Source organism: Ylistrum balloti, unplaced genomic scaffold, assembly GCF_031769215.1.
Source record: "Ylistrum balloti isolate Yb309-2 unplaced genomic scaffold, AGI_CSIRO_Ybal_v1 Utg369730, whole genome shotgun sequence".
In the NCBI taxonomy this organism is placed as follows: Eukaryota; Metazoa; Mollusca; class Bivalvia; order Pectinida; family Pectinidae; genus Ylistrum; species Ylistrum balloti.
The window spans coordinates 1,402,291-1,429,880 of record NW_026781945.1 but is presented as its reverse complement, the minus strand read 5'-3'; the positions used below and the strand labels follow the sequence as shown (position 1 = coordinate 1,429,880).

Below are 27,590 nucleotides of genomic sequence, written 5' to 3'. Positions count from 1 at the left end.
AACAAGATTTAGTCATTGCGAACACGTAAGGAGTTAACCATGTTATTTTAACGATAGTTTTGAACAACCAGGCCCTTGAAGTACCAATGGTGACAGATAGTTCAATGACTGGGCAAAAATTGACATGGTTTAACAGTAGTTCAATGACTGGGCAAAAATTGACATGGTTTAACAGTGTAAAGGTTTGAAGTAGCTATTAACTCTAGGAATGACATGTGCATATTATGTTTTTAGAATATATAAGGATACATATGCATCAGAATAAACAATTGAACAAGATCACATTTTATATATTTTATTGTCAACAGGAATCAAAGTTTGTCATCACATTTTCTTATTTTAAATAATTCTATGATAATTAATTTGCCGTAATTATTCCAAACCAATAAGTGTCTTTCCTCTCATGGATATCTTAGATGACTTTTGCCTTGGAATTTTACAAAAGAAATGGAACAAACAAATCAGGAAGAAAAAAATAGACATATGTACAGATTTTCAAACATCCATCTGATCCTGGCAGGTACATGACATTACAGATGACTGATCCCACACATTTACCAGTTGTGTTTTTTTGTGCTGAGCTGAAGTAACAATACAACACACACTCAGAATAGGGTATGTCTGGCCATCTATTCCAGAGTAAATCAATGTTGTTTAAATGTTTGGTATAAATCAATGTTGTCTGAATATTTGGAATAAATCAATGTTGTGTGAATGTTTGGAATGAATCAATGTTATGTGAATGTTTGGGATAAATCTATGCTGTCTGAATGTTTGGAATGAATCAATGTTGCTGAAAGTTTGGAATAAATCAATGTTGTCTGAATGTTTGGAATAAATCAATGTTGTCTGAATGTTTGTAATAAATCAATGTTGTCTGTTGGGATCTAGTGTCTGAGACTTATAAAAAGTAATACATATTAGAACATAATTAACACATCAAAAATAACTCAGATCTGAGAACAGAACAACTCTTGATGATAGAAGATCTATCCATACTGATTTGGATCATAGATTGCAAAACAAACTTCTTACATGTTTGTAGAGTCATTACAATTCCTACAAATATCAGTAACATGCACTATAAAACATTTTATGGATGGCATGACTGCTCGCCTTCTGTTCATCATCAGATAATTTGGGTCCAGATTGAGACAAGCTGGGGAACATGGTATCAAATGTGAGGGAACATTCTAACAACAGTTCATTAATGGTAGAACGAACAGAAGTGTTAGTATAAACACAGGACAAGTCTCCATCTTTGGAGATATCACTCATCATACGGGTGATGGCCTGCAGCCCAAGTGGCCTCTGGTACCAGGTTGGTAGGAAGCTCCACATACCAGCATCCATAGGGCGCTGGAAGAGGTTGTGATCAGTGTCGCACAGCTTGGACAGGTACCATATCATACTTGCTACAGGACAATAAGGGGACTGTGGCACTTCATACATACGGGATGCCCAGTGCCAGTCTCGCATCTGCGTGTAGGTGGCAGCCTTCCCTATCTCAGCATCATAATCCAAAGTAAAGTAGCGCAGTCCTCTATTGTCAGTGCGGAGGACAAACGAATCGCGACTCAGAAGCCACATAGCATGGTTACCCTTCAACCCAAAATGGAGGACAAGATCTATCCACACTTTTCTCTGTAGTGATACAGGGTTTGTCGTCGCGGTGATGTTACTGGAGGTAAGTTTTGCTCGGTCATCAGCAGATAAAGGTATAGACTTCAACAGCTTCTCCCGCTGTCGTTCCTCCATATTTCTCTGGTCCAAAAGGTCATTGGATGAAGAAAACGCACTATTACGTAGCAGGTTCTGCCATCCAGCTGGTCGTTCTGGCAAGGACACCAGGTAACGATTAAGACTGGCTCTGTAGTTGGCTAGTGTGTGTCTGGTGAACTGCTTGTTCTCTCGTGTCCGTACCTCACTGTAAAACCGCATCAAAGCATCATTTAGTTCCTGATCACTCATATACTCAATGTTGTCCGGGATTTCTTTTGATCGGAACCATGCTGAAACAGACACAATGTGACATATTGATAATTCATTAATGTAAATTTCTTTCAGAGGTCGCAGAATTTTTCTTGTAGATAGAACCAATCAAGTACAGATTAGTAAATAAAAATCACTCAATATTGTCTTTAATGGGTAGTCAGTTAGCAATTTGATTATTAACTTCAGTTAACATACCATTTACCAAGGAAAACATTTACAATTGAAATTTAAAGCTTAACAATACCTTTGATGAACTTGATGTCACGCTCTGTCCTTTTCTGTGTGGCTGGCACATACTTCTGAACTGGCCTCTGGACACTGTATTGATTGGGGAGGATCTCTTGGTTAGGTAGTGGAAATGTGAAATCCTCATCGCCTGTTAAATGTCAGGAATAACATCAGCTATCTGTCAACATCTGTTAGTATTGTATCGGCTCACCGCTACACTTGTAACCATGGTAAACAAGACCTACGCTCAGTATTGACACCATGTATCTGATATATTACAACACAATAAATTTATACATATCCCAGCAGTACTGAAGTAATGTAAACAGGTTTAGTAACTCAACGTTTTCATACAATGTCAACTGACCTTGTGTTACAGAGTGTAAACAGATTGTGATCAACTGACCTTGTGTGACAGAGTGTAAACAGATTGTGATCTACTGACCCTGTGTAACAGAGTGTAAACAGATTGTGATCAACTGACCTCGTGTGACAGAGTGTAAACAGATTGTGATCAACTGACCTCGTGTGACAGAGTGTAAACAGATTGTGATCAACTGACCTTGTGTAACAGAGTGTAAACAAATTGTGATCAACTGACCTCGTGTAACAGAGTGTAAACAGATTGTGATCAACTGACCTTGTGTGACAGAGTGTAAACAGATTGTGATCAACTGACCTTGTGTGACAGAGTGTAAACAGATTGTGATCAACTGACCTTGTGTGACAGAGTGTAAACAGATTGTGATCAACTGACCTCGTGTAACAGAGTGTAAACAAATTGTGATCAACTGACCTCGTGTAACAGAGTGTAAACAGATTGTGATCAACTGACCTTGTGTGACAGAGTGTAAACAGATTGTGATCAACTGACCTTGTGTGACAGAGTGTAAACAGATTGTGATCAACTGACCTTGTGTGACAGAGTGTAAACAGATTGTGTGTGACAGAGTGTAAACAGATTGTGATCAACTGACCTTGTGTGACAGAGTGTAAACAGATTGTGATCAACATGAAACACAAAGTTTTTTAAAAGACAAAACTTATGATATAATCTTAAGCAGATGCATCAAAACAAACATATCCCCATTTGAAAATTCCTTGTGGCTCAAAGTGATGTAAACTTCAGAGTAACAAGGGAAATTCAACAACAACCAACATTCCAAAAATTTCACTTCAAATTGACCTCTCATTTCCTTTAAGCCAATCAAACTTCTCCCTTTAACCATTGATAATGTAGAAGCTTGAACCACTTTTCAAGTTGTTCAAAGATTCAGATCAGGATTTTTTTATCCGTGCAGATTATCTGTCAAAATGATTTTTTATCTGTGTAGATTATCTGTCAAAATGATTTTTTATCTGTGTAGATTATCTGTCAAATTGATTTTTTATCTGTGTAGATTATCTGTCAAAATGATTTTTTATCCGTGTAGATTATCTGTCAAAATGATTTTTTATCCATGTAGATTACCTGTCTGTGTAGATTACCTGTCAATATGATTTTTTATCCTTGTAGATTATCTGTCAAAATGATTTTTTATCCGTGTAGATTATCTGTCAATATGATTTTTTATCCGTGTAGATTATCTGTCAATATGATTTTTTATCCTTGTAGATTATCTGTCAAAATGATTTTTTATCCGTGTAGATTATCTGTCAATATGATTTTTTATCCGTGTAGATTATCTGTCAATATGATTTTTTTATCCGTGTAGATTATCTGTCAATATGATTTTTTATCTGTGTAGATTATCTGTCAATATGATTTTTTATCCTTGTAGATTATCTGTCAAAATGATTTTTTATCCGTGTAGATTATCTGTCAAAATGATTTTTTATCTGTAAATTATCTGTCAAAATGAATGTTTATCCGTGTAGATTATCTGTCAAAATGATTTTTTATCTGTAGATTATCTGTCAAAATGATTTTTTATCCATGTAGATTATCTGTCAAAATGATTTTTTATCCGTGTAGATTATCTGTCAAAATGATTTTTTATCTGTAGATTATCTGTCAAAATGATATTTTATCCATGTAGATTATCTGTCAAAATGAATGTTTATCCATGTAGATTATCTGTCAAAATGATTTTTTATCTGTAGATTATCTGTCAAAATGAATGTTTATCCATGTAGATTATCTGTCAGTGATTTTTTAACCATGTAGATTATCTGTCAAAATGATTTTTTATCTGCTTAGATTATCTGTCAAAATGATTTTTTATTGAATCCTGTGTACATAGCTGAAATTTACCAAGTCTTTATATGACTAGTAAATACAATTGTTAGTTGAATCAACAGACATCTCGGGGAGCAGCTTTGGAGTTTAAAATCAACAGGAGAATTGTGGATGTGAATGCAAATGAAATCTTACTCATCATTCTTTATAAATATCCCCAGTTAATTAAGAAGACCGTACAATGTGCCAGTTGAATTAATGTTAGGACATTATAGTTGATCCTGTAGACTGAATATTTCACATTTCTTGACAAAGATTCTGACATTAATGATAAATGATTTCCCAGGGGAGACGAGGGAATCACAACATGTCTTTTAGATTGTCATGATCATTATCTTTGTCTGGCAACTTTTGTCAGATTATGTCATGTCTCCAATTTCAACAATTTCAACTTCAGTTATATACCTGACCGTTACAGAAGGCCACCAAATGTTTTGGGTTGCTATGACAACATATTGGCGATTTGTAAGTATATCAGTGATCATACATCATGAAAATTATTCAATCAAAAATTCTTTTTTTTTTTTTTTTTAAATCACCATCATGAAACTGGAGTCCGAGTTCATTTTTAAGAGTTAAGGTTAAGAAGTGAGATGCTGAACTTGCTATACCTGGGCAAATCATCAGTATATCTACCTGGAAAACTTGATAAAACTGTCCTTCTCACAAATAACATAACACCATGGATAAGACCAAGTATAAAATAGAACATGGACAGTCTGTTGTAACAGTTTAAAATTTTACTGTTAAACAAAATAATCTCATGCTTCCTTGGTACCAGAAATTATTGATGTATAGAGACCAGGTTCAGGTTAAGAATAAGAATGATAATGGATTAATTACCCAGGTTCAACCAATAGAATGACTCTACGGCCTCCTTACTGCTGCATAATTAAACATGTTGCCACAGTTGGCAGTTGTAGAAATAGTCTAAAGAACACATCAGACAAATATGTATCTGATGATTCAGGAGGTAAAGATCTCCACTCCAGACAGTGTTGGTAGAAGATCATCACACCATGGAAAAGGTTCATTTTTCTGTAAAATTATCACCGAGAATGGTCCCTAGAAAGAAGTATTACTACCTGGTCTGGTTGTCTGGGTTCTAAAGCAAGACTTAGATTTATCTAGAGAGCATGCTGTATAATATACAATAAGGTAGCTAACACTAGCAGACAAATACCCCACCTAAAAAGGATGGTGGGATAAACCAAACAAGCAGGGATCTATATATAATTCTGACAGTGTCTTTTTCATATATGGACATTGAAAGTACAACTGATTCTTCTGACATCATACCATTGGGTAACAGTAGGGTCGTCCTGATATATCCACTAAGTCTTGGGGAAACCTGATTCTTCTGACATCATACCATTGGGTAACAGTAGGGTTGTCTTCTGACATCATACCATTGGGTAACAGTAGGGTCGTCCTGATATATCCACTAAGTCTTGGGGTAACCTGATTCTCCTGACATCATACCATTGGGTAACAGTAGGGTTGTCTTCTGACATCATACCATTGGGTAACAGTATATCCACTAAGTCTTGGGGTAACCTGATTCTCCTGACATCATACCATTGGGTAACAGTAGGGTTGTCTTCTGACATCATACCATTGGGTAACAGTAGGGTCGTCCTGATATATCCACTAAGTCTTGGGGAAACCTGATTCTTCTGACATCATACCATTGGGTAACAGTAGGGTTGTCTTCTGACATCATACCATTGGGTAACAGTAGGGTTGTCTTCTGACATCATACCATTGGGTAACAGTAGGGTTGTCTTCTGACATCATACCATTGGGTAACAGTAGGGTCGTCCTGATATATCCACTAAGTCTTGGGGAAACCTGATTCTTCTGACATCATACCATTGGGTAACAGTAGGGTTGTCTTCTGACATCATACCATTGGGTAACAGTAGAGTCGTCCTGATATATCTACTAAGTCTTGGGGAAACCTGATTCTTCTGACATCATACCATTGGGTAACAGTAGGGTCGTCCTGATATATCCACTAAGTCTTGGGGTAACCTGATTCTCCTGACATCATACCATTGGGTAACAGTAGGGTCGTCCTGATATATCCACTAAGTCTTGGGGAAACCTGATTCTTCTGACATCATACCATTGGGTAACAGTAGGGTTGTCTTCTGACATCATACCATTGGGTAACAGTAGGGTCGTCCTGATATATCCACTAAGTCTTGGGGAAACCTGATTCTTCTGACATCATACCATTGGGTAACAGTAGGGTCGTCCTGATATATCCACTAAGTCTTGGGGAAACCTGATTCTTCTGACATCATACCATTGGGTAACAGTAGGGTTATCTTCTGACATCATACCATTGGGTAAAAGTAGGGTCGTCCTGATATATCTACTAAGTCTTGGGGTAACCTGATTCTTCTCATAGCATTGAAAAGTGATAACGTAAAATAAGAAAGATTTTCAATGAATTTTAATGAAATACTAAAACTATAAAAACATGTCTATCTTGTTCACTTGTCATCCATCATGTTAATTTGTCACAGAATGACCAACATGCCACTGTAGCAATAATGGTTCATCACATGTTAAATAACATTCATACCTCAACAGACTCCGTTATACAACACTACAACATTAAAAGCCAGATTGTCTAGGACTTAGGAAAACTAATATGGTGATTATCTGTTATATTTTTGGTCCTACTGATAATCTTTAACATCTATTTTAACAGATAATCCCAACATGAATGGATTTTTTGATAACTTTGATACTGGGAAATACTGTCAATTATATCACAACCTATAGTTTGGATGGGAAAATATTTCTGTATCTTTTAATGAAAATGACGTCTAGTTTTACACATTAATCTTGATTTGATATCTCTTCATAGATTCACTTGAAACAAATTATAAAGGTTTTGTATGGGGTATATTTAAACAAAATCATCACTATTGGACAATTATTTCAACTGTTCTGATGATATTTAACAATAGCGTGATTGAATAGGGATATCTTGATTCATAATATCGGAGTTTATTGGGGCCCTATAACCATTCTGGTGTATTGTAACAACCTCTATGCACCAGTTATGACAGCATCCTTGTTAATGATCAAACTATCTCCATATATGTGCTAGATGACAAAGAATTATATTTGATCATCACATCATCCCCCAATGTATCCGTGGAAGATGACACAGAGTATGATATTTGATCACAACATCATCCCCCAATGTACCTGTTAAAGATGACACAGAGTATGATATTTGATCACAACATTATCCCCCAATGTAGCTGTTAAAGATGACACAGAGTATGATATTTGATCACAACATCATCCCCCAATGTATCTGTTAAAGATGACACAGAGTATGATATTTGATCACAACATCATCCCCCAATGTACCTGTTAAAGATGACACAGAGTATGATATTTGATCACAACATTATCCCCCAATGTAGCTGTTAAAGATGACACAGAGTATGATATTTGATCACAACATCATCCCCCAATGTACCTGTTAAAGATGACACAGAGTATGATATTTGATCACAACATCATCCCCCAATGTACCTGTTAAAGATGACACAGAGTATGATGTTTGATCACAACATCATCCCCCAATGTAGCTGTTAAAGATGACACAGAGTATGATGTTTGATCACAACATCATCCCCCAATGTAGCTGTTGAAGATAACACAGCGTATGACGTTTGATCACAACATCATCTCCCAATGTAGCTGTTGAAGATAACACAGCGTATGACGTTTGATCACAACATCATCCCCCAATGTAGCTGTTGAAGATAACGCAGTGTATGACATTTGATCACAACATCATCCCCCAATGTAGCTGTTAAAGATGACACAGAGTATGACGCTTGATCACAACATCATCCCCCAATGTAGCTGTTGAAGATAACACAGTGTATGACATTTGATCACAACATCATCCCCCAATGTAGCTGTTGAAGATAACGCAGTGTATGACATTTGATCACAACATCATCCCCCAATGTAGCTGTTAAAGATGACACAGAGTATGATATTTGATCACAACATTATCCCCCAATGTACCTGTTAAAGATGACACAGAGTATGATATTTGATCACAACATTATCCCCCAATGTAGCTGTTAAAGATGACACAGAGTATGATATTTGATCACAACATCATCCCCCAATGTATCTGTTAAAGATGACACAGAGTATGATATTTGATCACAACATCATCCCCCAATGTACCTGTTAAAGATGACACAGAGTATGATATTTGATCACAACATTATCCCCCAATGTAGCTGTTAAAGATGACACAGAGTATGATATTTGATCACAACATCATCCCCCAATGTACCTGTTAAAGATGACACAGAGTATGATATTTGATCACAACATCATCCCCCAATGTACCTGTTAAAGATGACACAGAGTATGATGTTTGATCACAACATCATCCCCCAATGTAGCTGTTAAAGATGACACAGAGTATGATGTTTGATCACAACATCATCCCCCAATGTAGCTTTTGAAGATAACACAGCGTATGACGTTTGATCACAACATCATCTCCCAATGTAGCTGTTGAAGATAACACAGCGTATGACGTTTGATCACAACATCATCCCCCAATGTAGCTGTTGAAGATAACGCAGTGTATGACGTTTGATCACAACATCATCCCCCAATGTAGCTGTTAAAGATGACACAGAGTATGACGCTTGATCACAACATCATCCCCCAATGTAGCTGTTGAAGATAACACAGTGTATGACATTTGATCACAACATCATCCCCCAATGTAGCTGTTGAAGATAACGCAGTGTATGACATTTGATCACAACATCATCCCCCAATGTAGCTGTTAAAGATGACACAGAGTATGATATTTGATCACAACATTATCCCCCAATGTAGCTGTTAAAGATGACACAGAGTATGATATTTGATCACAACATCATCCCCCAATGTACCTGTTAAAGATGACACAGAGTATGATATTTGATCACAACATCATCCCCCAATGTACCTGTTAAAGATGACACAGAGTATGATATTTGATCACAACATCATCCCCCAATGTACCTGTTAAAGATGACACAGAGTATGATATTTGATCACAACATCATCCCCCAATGTACCTGTTAAAGATGACACAGAGTATGATATTTGATCACAACATCATCCCCCAATGTACCTGTTAAAGATGACACAGAGTATGATATTTGATCACAACATTATCCCCCAATGTAGCTGTTAAAGATGACACAGAGTATGATATTTGATCACAACATCATCCCCCAATGTACCTGTTAAAGATGACACAGAGTATGATGTTTGATTAACACATTAACCCCCAATGTATCTGTTGAAGATAACACAGCGTATGACGTTTGATTAACACATTAACCCCCAATGTATCTGTTGAAGATAACACAGCGTATGACGTTTGATTAACACATTAACCCCCAATGTATCTGTTGAAGATAACACAGCGTATGACGTTTGATTAACACATTAACCCCCAATGTAGCTGTTAAAGATGACACAGAGTATGACGTTTGATTAACACATTAACCCCCAATGTAGCTGTTAAAGATGACACAGAGTATGACGCTTGATTAACACATTAACCCCCAATGTAGCTGTTAAAGATGACACAGAGTATGACGCTTGATTAACACATTAACCCCCAATGTATCCGTGGAAGATGACACAAAGTTTAATTGTTACATTATTCCCATGTATTTGTGGTAGGTGACAAAGCAATTCCTTGACTGACAGAGTGGGACATCGCAGGCCTCACATTTGTGTGTAGTATACACGTACCATCCAGACTTGGTTTTCACCTTGTTAAGGCTGCAGTAGACACACAACCTGAGCTTCTTGCCTTCAGTGTGGATCATCCTATGTGTAAGACCCTGTGGTACATCAGGACCTGTTGGAAACACACCAGTCCCTGTCTGCATGTAAAGAGGTTCTATTTGTCCATCACCTGTAGCTCTAGGATCCTGAACAACTTGTGGTGGGTCCATGTATCCTATTCGGGGCTGTCCTGTGGCCGTTGGTGGAGTGAAATAATCATCGGCCATATAGGACATCTCGCTTTGTTTTCGAACCCCTTCTAGAGACGGCTGTTGCTGTCTTCCTTGAGGTGCTCTGCTTGTGAATGTCTCAGATAGCTGTTCCAATGTTCCGTGCTGACTGAACGTTTTGGTAGGTTGTGTCATTGTATTGTGTGACATATGCAGCTCTTTGATGTCATCTTGTTTGGGTCGCCGTGCTTTATGTGCTGAACCTTCTGAAAAATACATTGCAATCCTTATTATATGCTCAATAGTGCACGCAATGACATCTAGCCATGTACAAGACTGTAAATACACAACAGCATGTAACTATCCACACCAATCTTAACATTTGAATACCTGTAAAGTGTACACAATGCCATCTATGAGACAGTTCATATAGGATGCAGAATCATCTTGGTTTCTCTATATATGTGATCACTTCAGATGTAAAACTAACAGCCCAGAACAGCTTTTAATTAGTAGAAGAGTTATCTCCCTTACATCATGTGTTTCTAAAAAATTCCGCATATTTAGATTTTCTATAAGTTCCTTGATATTTACACGAAATTTCCATTTACAATGGATGAAGCTGTATTAACACCAGGTTATATTAAGGTAGTATACACAAATACAAGTGGTTGTTTAAGGATTACCTAATATTATGTGTTCTTCATTACATGTTGTGTGCATATTTAATAACCAGTTTTAAGATTCCCTCAATTCTCAATACCTATACTGGTAATTTCTCTGTAGATTTGGTACTATAGAACATCTAAACATAATCTAGTACTTAACACAAGTATTTTCTATATAGATGAAGTAGAACTTCTGTACTGGTTCTAACACATGTAATTTCTCTGTAGATTTGGTAGAACATATTTACTGGTACTTAACACAAGGAATTTCTCTGTAGATTTGGTAGAACATATTTACTGGTACTTAACACAAGTATTTTCTATATAGATGAAGTACAACTTCTGTACTGGTTCTAACACAAGGAATTTCTCTGTAGATTTGGTAGAACATATTTACTGGTACTTAACACAAGGAATTTCTCTGTAGATTTGGTAGAACTTATTTACTGGTACTTAACACAAGGAATTTCTCTAGATCTGGTTGAATTTCTGTATCGGTACTTAACTCAAGTCTATTTTGTGTGTGCATTTGGTATAACAGAACAAATGGTAAAAAGACTTACAATGATTAGAGACACAAGAAAACTTCAATAAAGAATCATTTATTTTCAATAAACCAATGTTAACTTATTTACATGTCTATGATACAACATTTTCCAACAAGAACTAATACATCTACCGCCATTTGTTACAAGGTATATATAATATACACATCTGTAACGAAGCTAACCATTGGACCAAGAAATGTCATCATAAAACCACTTGCCAAGATATAGTAATACAACACTAAGTGACACACTTATTGTAATCAATTAGTAACATATATCCCTCCCTCCATTTACCAAAATCATTTATCAACACACATATCCCTCCCTCCATTTACCAAAATCATTTATCAACACACATATCCCTCCCTCTATTTACCAAAACCATTTACTACTACACATATCCCTCCCTCTATTTACCAAAATCATTTATCAACACACATATCCCTCCCTCTATTTACCAAAATCATTTATCAACACACATATCCCTCCCTCTATTTACCAAAATCATTTATTAATACACATATCCCTCCCTCTATTTACCAAAATCATTTATTAACACACATATCCCTCCCTCTATTTACAACAATCATTTAGTAACACACACCCCTACTTCCACTTACAACAAACATTTACTAACACACAAATCCCTCCATCCACTTACCACAAACATTTAGTAACACATAAATCCCTCCCTCCACTTTCCACAAACATTTAGTAACACATAAATCCCTCCCTCCACTTACCACAAACATTAAGTAACACACAAATCCCTCCCTCCACTTACTACAAACATTTAGTAACACACACATCCCTCCCTCCACTTATCACAAACATTTAGTAACACACATATGCTTCCTTCCACTTACTACAAACATTTAGTAACACACATATGCTTCCTTTCACTTACAGCATTTATATCTAGCACACTTCTTCATTAAATTACATTATAATAATCTTCATCAACATCCATTAATCCTTCCTTGCACACAATGTATGATGTGACATTTTCACATCACACTGTCTATGATCACCTCTCCATATACATATATACACTCATTCAAAAACAATTTACAGTCCACAAAGTAAACAGTACTTTCTATTATTGCAGCTATGTAACATTTTCTTATAGCATTCTGACAGTTATCTGGTTCCAGGACAAACAATGATACATGTTGTGAGTGATACTAACACGAAAAGAAGGTTAGAAGGCATGGAACAAAGACTGCAGACAGAAGAATATAGACAAGAGGGTGGGTGGACTTATTTATCTGATTATAAATCGGTTTATTTTTATCATTTTTCTCCTTTTTTATCAAAAAATGAACATATATACAAGATTTCTCGCAAAGCTCAAGAAAAATTGCTGAAATAACAAATCCCACAACCAGAATCTAAATCAACGTTGCTGAAATACAGAACATATGTACATACTGTATCTACAACTGATATTGATGTTGTCCCCATCACCTCACTTAGGTGTCTTCCATCAAGGTCGTCACATATTTAGGATTATTCCACCTGATATAGGTGATTATACAGGTGATTGTCTTTTTTTATTTAGCATTTTTCTAATAGTATGTTCCCTAACAAAGGTATCAGTTGGGGAAATAGCATCAACAGAACTTGTTTACACAGCTCCATCTCAAATTCAGGAAAGACTGAAGTTCAATGATTTTTTAAATCTCAGAATTCAGAAAAGTGGTGATGATATTTTCAGATATCAGCAATGATTTTTGATAGAAAATATCAAGGAATACTGAGGGTATATATAATCTTGGAAACTCAATAATGGTAATTCAGAATATCTCATCTCACAGGTGCTGAATACATTCAGATTATAACTTGAAGAGATAAAGATTACTTAATTCAACACCATCCTTAACTCAAAGAAAACATATTTCTTTAAAGCAGCCACAATGGTGGCAGCTTGTTACAGGTGTTGTTACTGGTGTTAGTTTTGTGACAAAATTTCATGCTGTTACAATGGATATCTAATATGCACTATATGATGTGTGATGTACATTGATGTATAAGTGAAGGTGTGTGATGTACATTGATGTATAAGTGAAGGTGTGTGATGTACATTGATGTATAAGTGAAGGTGTGTGATGTACATTGATGTACAAGTGAAGGTGTGTGATATCTTCTACATATGATGGAGTATGTATTTTGAATATAATTTGACACTAATATTACACTTATTTAGATAGTGGAAATGACAATGTGGTATTAAATTTAATCAGAAAACATTAATACAAATATTTTTCCTTTTATAAATATTTTTCCCTTTATAATTATTTTTCCTTTTATAAATATTTTTCCTTTTATAAATATTTTTCCCTTTATAATTATTTTTCCTTTTATAAATATTTTTCCTTTTATAATTATTTTTTCTTTTCCTTGTTTTGCAAGAGCTTTATTAATATAGACTGTCAGATTTCTGTATGTAAAGGCAGACAGAATGTAGCCCATCCCGTGTCTAAGGTTATGTTTTTATTGCAAACCATCGGATTCCTGTGTCTAAGGTTATGTCGTCGGATTCCTGTGTCTAAGGTTATGTTGTCGGATTCCTGTGTCTAAGGTGGAATTTCGAATGTAAACCACCATTGCCCTGTGTATAAGATAGATTTTAAGTAAACTGCTGGTTTACTGTGTTAATAGTGGTATTTTTTAAACATAATCTGCCAGTCTTTGTATCTAGGAGGATTTTTTAATGTAGTCTGCCAGTTTCCTGTGTCTACAGAGGATTTTTGAAAGTAGACTGCCAGTTTCCTGTAAAGAGGATCTGGTGGTACACCCCAAAGCAGTTCCTATTGTTTGTACACAAAGCCACCTGGCAGTGACTACACCTATAGATGGTGTTCACACGCCAGCCTGACTTGGTTTTTGTTTTATTGGCCTGACAGAGAACACATAGCTTCAGACGACGCATGGGAGACTGAACCGGTATATGCCGCATACGCTCAGATTCTGTATCATATGGTGCAACATAGGACATAGAACCAGGCTGCTGTGGTTGCTGCATCAGATGGGATGGAAAGGATGTGTCGCCTAAATAGGAACCCAAATCAGCCTGTTCCCGAAGGCCTGCAAAGGACAAAGGGAACAAGTAATTAGTTAAAGATATTGACTATTACACTTTAATATCTTTGGTTTGTTTTCAGCCAAAGGTCAGAGAACACCCTCTTACTAACTTGGATCAAATTGAGGCAGCATAACCACGTAGTGTACAATCCAACATGAGTAATACTTTATTAACCAGAAAACGCTTGCCTTGCTCTAGTATTCTATACACAACAGTGAGGAACACTGGTATTGAAAAAAAAAAAGAGTCACTATATCATCCCCATAGGATTCACAAAGGATTTACCCATCATGCCTTTTACAGCACCACTTATGCTTCATGCCTTAGACCACAAAATGTTCAGAAATACCCATCAGACTTCAGACCACTCCTCAGTTAAAATTTACCCATCATGCCTCTGACCACATTGGGTAATGGGAAATGCCCATCATGCCACAGACTGCACATTAGATAGGGTTTACCCATCATGCCACAGACTGCACATTAGATAGGGTTTATCCATCATGCCACAGACTGCACTTTAGATAGGGTTTACCCATCATGCCACAGACTGCACTTTAGATAGGGTTTACCCATCATGCCACAGACTGCACTTTAGATAGGGTTTACCCATCATGCCACAGACTGCACATTAGATAGGGTTTACCCATCATGCCACAGACTGCACATTAGATAGGGTTTACCCATCATGCCACAGACTGCACTTTAGATAGGGTTTACCCATAATGCCACAGACTGCACTTTAGATAGGGTTTACCCATCATGCCACAGACTGCACTTTAGATAGGATTTACCCATCATGCCACAGACTGCACTGGAGATAGGATTTACCCATCATGCTTCAGACCACACTTGACATGTATTTCACCACATTGCACCACCCGATTTCACCCCAGAGATGGCCGAGTAATGTTCCTGGTGGTAAAGGAAAAAACAGCCTCTCCCTCGACACAATGGCACATGACACACCGAACACTGGAGGCGCGTGTCCACATGTAAACCTGTCCTAGTGCGAATATTGTGTGTTTTGCAGTAAACACACTTGTATCGTTTGGACTCTGGTGTAGTCATACTTTCATGGACAACATTATTGATGACAAGATCACGAGCATACTGACGTCCATCTGAGCTAAAGAACGGACCGCTTGCCATCGGTAAGAATGCTTTCGTAGAACGACCTTCTATATTCTGACTTCCAATACCTGAAAGGGAGTAAAAGAAAATAGTCACAACCTTGACATAACCTTGAAACACAAAGAATATATCACCAGAGATCAGTAAACACCTTCCACCAATATGTCTCCAGCTGCTGACATAATTAATCAACACTTCAGCAGTGTTTCCTTGTCAGCAGTGATGGTGATAATTGTGATTGTCTCCTGAGATCTAAATTGTTATTATTATTGAGGTCCTTCGGTTAGGTTCACTTTATCAATCATGTATTGTGTATTAGTGTCCAGCATCTTATTAGAACATTAGAACAACAGACTGCCAGATCCATCTGTCTACACCATGGATCTTCAGCCCAATCATCTGACAGTCATTGGTCACATGATACCACCAGACTGGGCCCCTGTATTAGAAGTCTGTAGACGCTGGAAGTATTGTTGATGGTACTGGAAGAAACAGCCCCGACCCCGACACAAGGGGACATCACACACAGAACATTTGAGGCGAGTATCTACGTGCCAGCCAGACTTGGTGCGTACACTGTACATCTTGCAGTACACACATTTGAACTTCTTCCCTTCAACAGTAGGCACACTGGTGTGGACAACACCATCGATGACAAAGTCACGACCATAATGCCGTCCCTCGGACCCACCAAACTGACTGGTCATGTTGGGGTCCTGAGAGTGGCCTTCTAAATAAGGACCTCTGAAATCTGAAATGGATCAAAAGAGAAGGTCAGAACCACTAGGCACTGTTTGTCTGAACTCCATATGATACATGTATAAACTGTAAAACTTGTGAACACCTTACAGATAACACCATACCAGATCACTGACCAACAACTTTAACAGGAAAACACTCCATTCACCCAACATTTCCTCAGTTACTGAGTGGCTGATCTCTGGAATGGTTTCTGATGTAGATACTGTTTTACAAGTGGAGAAGTGGTCAGATGTACACTAGTAACAAAATTATCTTTCAACTGCAATTGAAATGGAGTCAGGGCACTTTACATTTATACATTGGAATGACATAGAGGCTACAAATCTGCATACATTATGTAACCACATGAATACTTATAGATAGAAACCAAGTGATAACAGACATCATATCTTGTGGAGTGATAGAAAGACTTTCTACTAAATTTGTGTGATACTGATTCTTTCCAATACAACTATTGATACAGATATCCTTGGAGTCTGGGCAAGCTGTTTTGGATGAAATTTCCCAACAATTAGGCTAGGTACGTTAGGCTTGGTACTGGTATATAACCAATGTGTCTGCAGTTCATTCATACTTTTTTCTGTTGTATGTAGAATTAGCAGATCAGATTTTGTAGGTCAGTACTAAAGGTTCAAGTGTCAAAGGTCACACATGAGAAATGGAAAGTTTGTGTTCTGGACATCTGATGAACCAACAGATTCACTTTATATTCCGAGTGCAGTCAAAGGTGATATCAATTTCTTAATCTGCTAATATTTAGTGCATCAGTACATATCTGGTAAGGTTACAGGGTCAGAGGTCATATTTCCTCCCTCAGTAAATATTTATATTAACAGGCACTGTACCCGATTAGATATTGTTGTCACAGGCCGAGGTTAAAGGTACAATGGTTCCATTGACCACATCATCAGAATGGAGTGTTTGTAAGCCCTCGTCAATTATTACTTTGAGAAATGAGTATAATTTAGATGATAGATTACGCATGTTGTCTAAGCAACAAGATTAATTAATACATCTTTTATTTCCGGTTACACATCATACTAATTAAAGTGTTATCAATATTTTGGGTGAATACTAAGTATATGATACTACACAAAATCAACAGGAATGTCAGATGTCTATGTTCTGTAGTATAAAATACAGATTCTATATAGACCCACTAATTTTCCAATACAAGGATTACAACAGACCTGCCACCAAGCAGTTTAGTGTATAAAACTTCATTGTACTGATGAGATTAGCCTCACATAATGTTCACAATTCAATGATATACTTCAAGTGTTAGTGAAATAGTTTTCTACAGATATTTTTTTCAACAAGCCAGCTCCCTGTTGAATCTTCATTCCTACATCAGTTTTTCCTGAGATGAAATAGGAACATTTGATTTCGAGGCACAGAATTCCTCATGGAAACGCTGGAAGCATCCTCGTTCCCGACACAGGGCCACGTTACAGACAGAGCACTTGAGACGTGTGTCGACGTACCACCCAGATTTGGTGCGGACACGCTGAATTTTACAGTAGACACACTTGTATTTCTTACCACCTACAGATGACACACATCTGTGAACTAAAGAATCATGTACAAATGTTAGCTCAGAACCTGACTGCCGTGTGGTATGGGAGGCCTGGCTTATAGCTGAGTAACTATCCTGGGTACTCATGCCCGGAAAACTGGCAAGGCTAAAATACGGGTCATTAAATTCCCGTGTGGAATCCTTTAAATACATATCGCCAACATCTGAAAGGGATGAAAAGAAAAGATGAGCACTAGATACATGTTATTTAAACTATCATGTATAGAGTTTAGGATGCTGTATAATTGGACATATTAGTGAATGAAATGGACCAGGAGCCCATGGCAGACTAGGACAATTTTCTGAAAGGAGATAATGGGAATCTATTATTGTACCAGTATTGATTTCTCTTCAGTATCAATATATATACATATAACATGTAACCTTCTGTATCTTTTGATGTCCTCACTTCATAGTCCTATCAAATTCACATCATTGATCAACATGTAACCAACTTCTTACATCTGATTTCAAACAAATGGCGAAAATCAATTTTACGATCTATAACATTGAACTCAAGTTCAGTGGAGCATCGTAAGCCTACAAGATGTTGGTACATGGGCAAAAAAACGTGTCATTTATATTTTTTCAGTTGGAGAAAAAAATGTTTCCGAATATTTGTGTAGTATATCAAGATTTGGAATTCCAAATGTTCAAGCATCTTTTTATTCAACAATAGAAACTTCATTTGAATACACTTCAGTTCAAATCTTACAGATGCAAGAAAAATTATTCTTTTAACATATCAGTGATACATGTTACATGATTAAAATGTGCTGGAGGAAAATCTCTCCAACTTTAAGTATGTTTGTCTTCAGCTGGCGTAAAAGGTCCATAACTTAACACACGTTTGTCTTCAGCTGTAGGAAAATCTCCATTACTTAACATATGTTTGTGTTCATTTGGAGGAAAATCTCTCCAACTTTACACATGTTTGTCTTCAGCTGGAGGAAAATCTCTCCAACTTTAAGTATGTTTGTCTTCAGCTGGAGGAAAATCTCTCCAACTTTACACATGTTTGTGTTCAGCTGGAGGAAAATCTCTCCAACTTTACACGTTTGTCTTCAGCTGGAGGAAAATCTCTCCAACTTTACACATGTTTGTCTTCAGCTGGAGGAAAATCTCTCCAACTTTAAGTATGTTTGTCTTCAGCTGGAGGAAAATGATTGACTATAGCGAAGTAGATTGGAGGAGACTAACATGTGACTGACTATAGCGAAGTAGATTGGACGAGACTGACATGTGATTGACTATAGCGAAGTAGATTGGAGGAGACTAACATGTGACTGACTATAGCGAAGTAGATTGGACGAGACTGACATTTGATTGACTATAGCGAAGTAGATTGGACAAGACTAACATGAAGTTCTTGCTTTTTGCCTCACTATGATTTCTTAATTTTCACCCGACTCTAAATTCTAGTCACTCCACACCTAGTACTCTTCGTGGTTGCACCCTTTATTGTAAAGGAGTATATTTAGGCTGCATTTGGTGATATGAATAAAGTCTTGTCCTGTCCCTGGCAATGGTATGACTAAAAACCAGTGTGTAAATCCTGGCAGTATCTGGAGTGAATTGTCCACACTGAACCCTCAAGGTCTTCTCGTGGTTTATGAGAGACTGTTACACTAGTACAAGTTTTGTTCTTAACAATAGCTTGTTTAGATACTCGTGGTTTATGAGAGACTGTTACACTAGTACAAGTTTTGTTCTCAACAATAGCTTGTTTAGATACTCGTGGTTTATGAGAGACTGTTACACTAGTACAAGTTTTGTTCTCAACAATAGCTTGTTTAGATACTCGTGGTTTATGAGAGACTGTTACACTAGTACAAGTTTTGTTCTTAACAATAGCTTGTTTAGATACTCGTGGTTTATGAGAGACTGTTACACTAGTACAAGTTTTGTTCTTAACAATAGCTTGTTTAGATACTCGTGGTTTATGAGAGACTGTTACACTAGTACAAGTTTTGTTCTTAACAATAGCTTGTTTAGATACTCGTGGTTTATGAGAGACTGTTACACTAGTACAAGTTTTGTTCTTAACAATAGCTTGTTTAGATACTCGTGGTTTATGAGAGACTGTTACACTAGTACAAGTTTTGTTCTTAACAATAGCTTGTTTAGATACTCGTGGTTTATGAGAGACTGTTACACTAGTACAAGTTTTGTTCTCAACAATAGCTTGTTTAGATACTCGTGGTTTATGAGAGACTGTTACACTAGTACAAGTTTTGTTCTTAACAATAGCTTGTTTAGATACTCGTGGTTTATGAGAGACTGTTACACTAGTACAAGTTTTGTTCTTAACAATAGCTTGTTTAGATACTCGTGGTTTATGAGAGACTGTTACACTAGTACAAGTTTTGTTCTCAACAATAGCTTGTTTAGATACTCGTGGTTTATGAGAGACTGTTACACTAGTACAAGTTTTGTTCTCAACAATAGCTTGTTTAGATACTCGTGGTTTATGAGAGACTGTTACACTAGTACAAGTTTTGTTCTCAACAATAGCTTGTTTAGATACTCGTGGTTTATGAGAGACTGTTACACTAGTACAAGTTTTGTTCTCAACAATAGCTTGTTTAGATACTCGTGGTTTATGAGAGACTGTTACACTAGTACAAGTTTTGTTCTCAACAATAGCTTGTTTAGATACTCGTGGTTTATGAGAGACTGTTACACTAGTACAAGTTTTGTTCTTAACAATAGCTTGTTTAGATACAGACTGGGCAGCCTCTAACTCTTCCTTCTACTATCCGAGATGTGTAAGCATCAATTTTCATCAAGGTCAGTTGATTTTGTTGGCAATATAAGTCAACTAATAGATACCTATGTAAGCCGTTAAAAATTGACGAAAATGCCAACGAAACTGTATTCTTCAAAAAAAAAAAAACAAAACAAACAAACAAAAAAGAACACCATGAAATTAGTTTTAAATTTACAAAACATTTGGTTTTGGAAAACTTGTTAAGACTTCACACAACAAAGTAGAGGATTATTTATATGATTTGATAGCCTCCGTCATTACTGAACATAAAAATTGATGTAAAACCCAAACAATTTCCTAGGCTATTATTGCAGGTAGCTTTTAATTTTACCTGTCAGACAGGTGATAATGGTGAGTCTTTGTAAAGTAATGTCACTCCAGTACAGATGAAATAAGTCATGAATGGATTTAAAAACAATATCAACCAGGTCATAGAACTATTAAACTTTATTTACAACTGGCAGTCATATCAATCATAAATTCACCAGGAAATTTTAACTAACAAACATTATCTATAAAATCAGCCATTTCCTTGATACATCCCTGGATAAACTTACCAGGAAACTCGTATATTTTATTTACAATAATGTTGATAAATATCTCTGGATAAACTGAAAATTTTACAATATCAACTGATCAAACAAAGGGAATCTGACCAACAATACTTGCATTAGCAGGAATTACTTGTGTTAGTGCAAATATAATGGTATACTCAAACCATTTTGACATATTTTTCTTTCTAACGAAATGTTCATGAAAACAGCTTTTACATACAATAAAAGTACAAAAAAGTAAATGTACAACCAAATCAGCTATCAGGCTGCTGAAACATTGGAAGGAACTAAAGTTCAAAATCACAATCATTTATTTACTTCTGACAGGTTACTGAAATCTCTTGTCCTGTACAATGTTTAGCTTACAAGGAGATTTCATTCCCTTCCTTCGTATCTATTTCCAGTCTGAAACCATGTAACAGATTTATAATGAGTATCAATGCTAAAGTGATGTAAATCAGAATTAATGAACGGTAAAATCTGACTTAACAAATATGAACGTGGAATTTAACTATAGGACACATTCTCCTTGTATATATACAAACACACACTCTCTCTCACTTATAATGAACATGGAAACCTTACATTAACTATTACTTGTGACAACATTAAGTGAAGATGTAGAAAGATGTGGTGGTCATCACAGTGATGAAATATAAAACACTAGTAATTACAGTTATGTACATGTTCACATTTTTGTAATTTTCTGTCACAGCTTTCAATGATATTAAGGCTCAGTGTACACAGACCATAGTACCACAAGTAAAACCACCCATAGCTGACTCAGAGTAAACAGACCACTGTACCTACAGAGTAAAAACACCCATAGCTGACTCAGAGTAAACAGACTACTGTACCTAATGGGTAAAACCACCCATAGCTGACTCAAGAGTAAACAGACTACTGTACCTACAGGGTAAAACCACCCATAGCTGACTGTACCTACTGGGTAAAACCACCCATAGCTGACTCAGAGTAAACAGATTACTGTACCTACAGGGTAAAACCACCCATAGCTGACTCAGAGTAAACAAATAACTGTACCTACAGAGTAAAACCACCCATAGCTGACTCAAGAGTAAACAGACTACTGTACCTATTGGGTAAAACCACCCATAGCTGACTCAGTGTAAACAGACTACAGTACCTACAGAGTAAAACCACACATAGCTGACTCAGAGTAAACAGACTACTGTACCTACAGAGTAAAAACACCCATAGCTGACTCAAGAGTAAACAGACTACTGTACCTACTGGGTAAAACCACCCATAGCTGACTCAGAGTTAACAGACTTCTGTACCTACGGAGTAAAACCACCCATAACTGACTCAGAGTAAACAGACTACAGTACCTACTGGGTAAAACCACCCATAGCTGACTCAAGAGTACACAGACTACTGTACCTTATGGGTAAAATCACCCATAGCTGACTGTACCTACTGGGTAAAACCACCCATAGCTGACTCTACCTACTGGGTAAAACCACCCATAGCTGACTCAGAGTAAACAGACTACTGTACCTACAGAGTTAAACCACCCATAGCTGACTCAGAGTAAACAGACTACAGTACCTATAGGGTAAAACCACCCACAGCTGACTCAGTGTATACACAGTGTACCTCATTAATGACACACAGGCTGTACTTACTGGGTATAACTGCCCAAAACAAGATCAGGGTATATACTAACTGTACAGGTTAAAACTACGAATACCATCCCTGGATAAAGAGGTATATAATTATATCTACATATCACCTGGAACTTCTGGGTAAAACCATCATTGCAGTTCCAGAATAAATATACAGATATCTAGAGAGAAATCCACAACATGCGAGATTGAAGTTAAATTAACTTCATAAATCTCACTATGTCTCGTGATCTAAATTGTTACCTAATATGGAGAAAAAGGAGCTTCAATTTAGTGGGAAAAACTTCCAGAGGCTTGACCAGGGTCCGGTCCAAGATTCTGTCCTGGGTTTTGTCCAAATAAGGACATTGATAATTCAGATACGAGAGCCTTGTGGAATCCCACAAAACATCCTCGGTCGAGACACAGTGGGACCTGACAGATATTACAGCTATGGCGGGTGTTAATCTGCCAGCCAGATCGCGTCCGCACCTTTAGCAGTTTACAGAATTTACAGATGCGCTGTTTCTTGTTTTCTGCCCTGACGCTACGGTGGATCTGACCATTGAACACCACCTCTGTAATAGGAGGGGGTTTTTTATAACCGGGGATGTGGTGTGGAGGCAGGTGCTGGTGGAAGTCACCTGTAAGAACAAGAGGTCAAAGGTTATTGACAGGGCATCAATGCATCCTTATATTACACGCAGAAAATCACATGACCATAATACAAAGGAGTTGCTTACATTCAGTGGATCTTGGATTTTAGGAATGATTCTCCCATCAAAAACAAGAATGTGTTCATTCCCAGTTAAAAACAAGGAAACCAAATATCTCAGTTTTAAATTGCACTGTCAATAAAAAGTGTATATATCATGAATATAAAAGATCTCGTATTAATCCAAATTTAGGTAATTTCTAGGTTAATGTGAGGTAATTTAGAACTTTTGATTTCTGTTTTAAATATTACATAAAAACAATTACGAGTTATCAAAATCCTAATCATTTGTTGCTTCTTGATATCCCTAATGTACTATGTTCTAAATGCCTGTGTATATATAACTTTCTACTTGACCTTGATTAAGTGTGTACTGACACAGAGAAGGTTCAATCCATTCTAACTACACTATAATCTATCAGAACTAATTGATGCTTACCCAAATACCCTGAACATTTAAAACATTTTCCTCACTTGTCTGCTACATTGACCAAATAATAAAAATCATATTAAAAACATTAATGTCTGGTACCCGTAGAGAGCAGTTGTAAGATATACTAATATTCTTTGGCCCAAACTAGAATCAGACAATAACTCCGAGACAGCTAGGTGTCCAAGCCACTCTAAACCAATTCAGCTAAGACCATATATTCATTTTAATTGTGAAACTGGCCAGTATTTGTCAGAGCTTTGATTGAGCTGGGCTACAAGACACAATTGCCTGAAGATGGGATTTTCACTTCTTCAGCAGAATTTGATTAGTACAACTTTGATTTTGATTGTCAAGAGAGCAGTCTTTCAAAAATTAGGCTTGTAAGCAGTTATTCTGCAACAAAAAACTGTTCAGCCTAAATTGAGATTGTAGTCGGAACTTTGTTGCCTAGCCGACATGACTTGCTGGTTGTGATGATGAAACAGCAGAAAACAGCCACGTCTTTTACACAGAGGCACCTTACACACTGAACATCTGAACATGGTGGTCACACGATGTCCAGCCCTAGTAGTCACTTTCTGTAGCTTACAGTATAGACATTTAGTGGTGGTGAGACTTTCCGACTGGACACACTCATGTGTCACGCCATTAACATCTATCTTTGTATGAGCATCTGCATATGCATCAGATATCAAACGTGTATCAGGTTTGGGTTGTATTGCCCCCTGGTGCTGGAAGGGGAGATAACTGTCAACAGCATGCCAATCTAGAATATATCTGGGGTCTTCCACCTGTGTGAACCCTCTGGGGTCTGAAAGGAGAGAACACAGTATGTAAAGACACAACAGATATATTTTACTATTGGAGATGCTTAGTAGTTTTAGTAATGCAATTTATGTGAAAACTAAAACATTGCACAATGTCACTGACATCTATGGTGGTATGACTCTAAAAGTAGCAAAGTTTTCATAACTATGATGCCTCATTAGACCCAACCTTTTCACATTTATCAACTGAAACAATCTTCGCCTCATTAGACCCAACCTTTTCACATTTATCAACTGAAACAATCTTCTTAAGCCTCAAAAATTGTCAAACACCTGATATCAAAACAAGATGATTCAATAAATACACTTATACTAAAAAAAATATCTCACTGAATTTCAGAAGAGAATTTCTACTCCAGTATCACCTCCGAGTGTATCAGCTATAATCAAGGTCTCCAACTTGATGAATTCAAGTCTTTCTAAAGATTTAAGTCAGTGCCCTCCATGTTTTTTTTCCTCGGCAAGCCAGCTATCCTTGCACTGTATTCTACCAGAGCCATCAAAGTCAGGCAGTGATCCCTTGTATCTGCTGTTCCACCGCCCAATACTAATTTTAATTCACACATCTCAGTCTTTAGCCAAACTTCATTATGAAACTTTAATGACATAAGTGTCCAAGCTTAGTCAGTTTGATATTTCCTTGTTGTGACTTACTGAAGGTTATCTCCAGAATTTGTATACATTTTCCTGAACAAAGTAACATGAAACAGTTATTCTCAATGTATTACCAGTCAAACTTTCATTTTTGATTATATTTAAGTTGAAGTAAGTTGATTCTTCTGGCTGAAGATTGTCTGTATTTTCTCTGTAACAACAAGTCAGATAAACAGTATTGTTTACATCTATAACAGATCATCATCTTCATCCTCCTTTATATATTATTGCCTTTTCAACCTTGTGTCAAATTCAAACCATCCCTTGGTGATCTGCTCTTGATTCCAGTAAACAATTTCCTTTACTAATGGTCACCAGCCACTAGCTGCCATCCCCTGTAGTTCCTGACAACATCCTAGAGTGGAACTGAACAAAACAGCCACGCTCCTTACACAGTGGAATTGTACACACAGAACACCTGAAACGTGTTGTAACCCGATGCCCTGCCTTGGTACGCATCCCAGTGTGTTTACAGTGTACACACATTGTAGTTGTGTAACCCTCCGATTGGACACAATGGTGGGCTATGCCCCTCACCATGACAACACACGGTTCCTTAACAACCGGTCCCAAATGGAGGCGCTGCGGCGAAGGAACAACATTCCTTGTGGTATTCAAATCTATCATCGTACTGGGGGGATACCATTCTGAAAGGGACAAAGAAAACTGAGTTATCTTCCCTTGGTCAAGGCAAACTTGAGAGATCTTCCCCCTTTATGTCAACAAATGCAGTAGGTAGGATGAAATCAAAAACTACAAAATGTTCTAATACTTTTTTATATACTTTTTTCTGGTACATTCGGTTTTTGTTTTGAAATGATAATCCCTGATGACCTCGAATAAATTGGATACCTGGTTTTCTCTGGTGTCAATATCGCTGCAGTGATTTTTCCGGTTGGTCAGATATCAATATTTAATAGTTGCACCAACTATAACTCCTTATCGTCCTGTTTTATAAATCATATCTAATACAGATTAATAATACACATCGTGGTCCTGGAGTCAAATCCAAAGTATTTACAATACAACACATGCGAGAGTTTTCAGTCAAAACACAAAACCACATCAATAGACTCACTGGCTCATCATATCCACAACTAAGGAGGATTTCATTAGCTTTTATTTGGGGAAGAACAGAGGTAGGCTGTTCGGTTTATCTTCTCCCCCAGTTGCCTTGCATGCCTCTGTGTGACATTTATACTCGTATTCTGACGATAAATTCTTCCCACATTTTGGACACTGTTTGTCCACTATGGTGTGTGTTGCCATGTGTTTTTGTAGAACAGAGTTTTTGATAAACCCTTTCTTGCAGTAACTACACACAAATTCGTACTCAAATGTATGGTAAGCTATTTCATGTCTCTTCAGACTCTGTTTTGTAGTGAAAGACTTCAGACATTCTGTACAGACATAGGACTTTTCTCCTTTTGATAATGTCTGGGAACTCTGAAATGACATTCCTGAAGAATTCTGGTTCCAGTTTGGGTTTTGAATTTGTTCTTCCATCATGGCTGCCCAATCCAAAGTTTGGGAGGAGGGGTCAAACGTCCCCTGCCTGCTTGGCGTCATCATCATAGAAACATTTCCCTCATCCATTACCATTGTCGTTTGCTGGTGGCTGACTGCAGCTTTTGGAAAATGAGTCCTTGGCACTGAAAATAACATGTTACAATTGCTTTAGAAAGGCATCTCTGACATGTAGGATCTTTAAGCCAACATGTTCCTGAGGATCAGGATAATCAAATTAA

General features: G+C 37.0%; 1 protein-coding gene across 4 annotated transcripts in view; it reads right to left on the bottom strand.

Moving 5' to 3' along the window:
- The window catches only part of LOC132565628 (protein sister of odd and bowel-like), a 96,920-nt gene that overhangs the window by 15,977 nt on the left and 53,353 nt on the right, over nucleotides 1-27,590 (bottom strand). Inside the window, exons 5-6 of one of the 4 annotated variants that reach the window (XM_060230275.1) lie at nucleotides 2,240-2,371; nucleotides 282-2,012 (exon numbers count right to left, since the gene is read on the bottom strand). The exons of 1 other annotated variant lie outside the window; for it this stretch is intronic. In XM_060230275.1, the coding sequence (XP_060086258.1) occupies nucleotides 1,069-2,012; nucleotides 2,240-2,371 (1,076 nt within the window). In that variant the 3' untranslated portion in view covers nucleotides 282-1,068. Of the gene's footprint in view, nucleotides 1-281; nucleotides 2,013-2,239; nucleotides 2,372-10,149; nucleotides 10,755-26,410; nucleotides 26,490-26,694; nucleotides 27,495-27,590 lie in introns of those variants that run through there. 2 more of the 4 variants (XR_009554928.1, XM_060230282.1) reach the window with 2 other exon arrangements.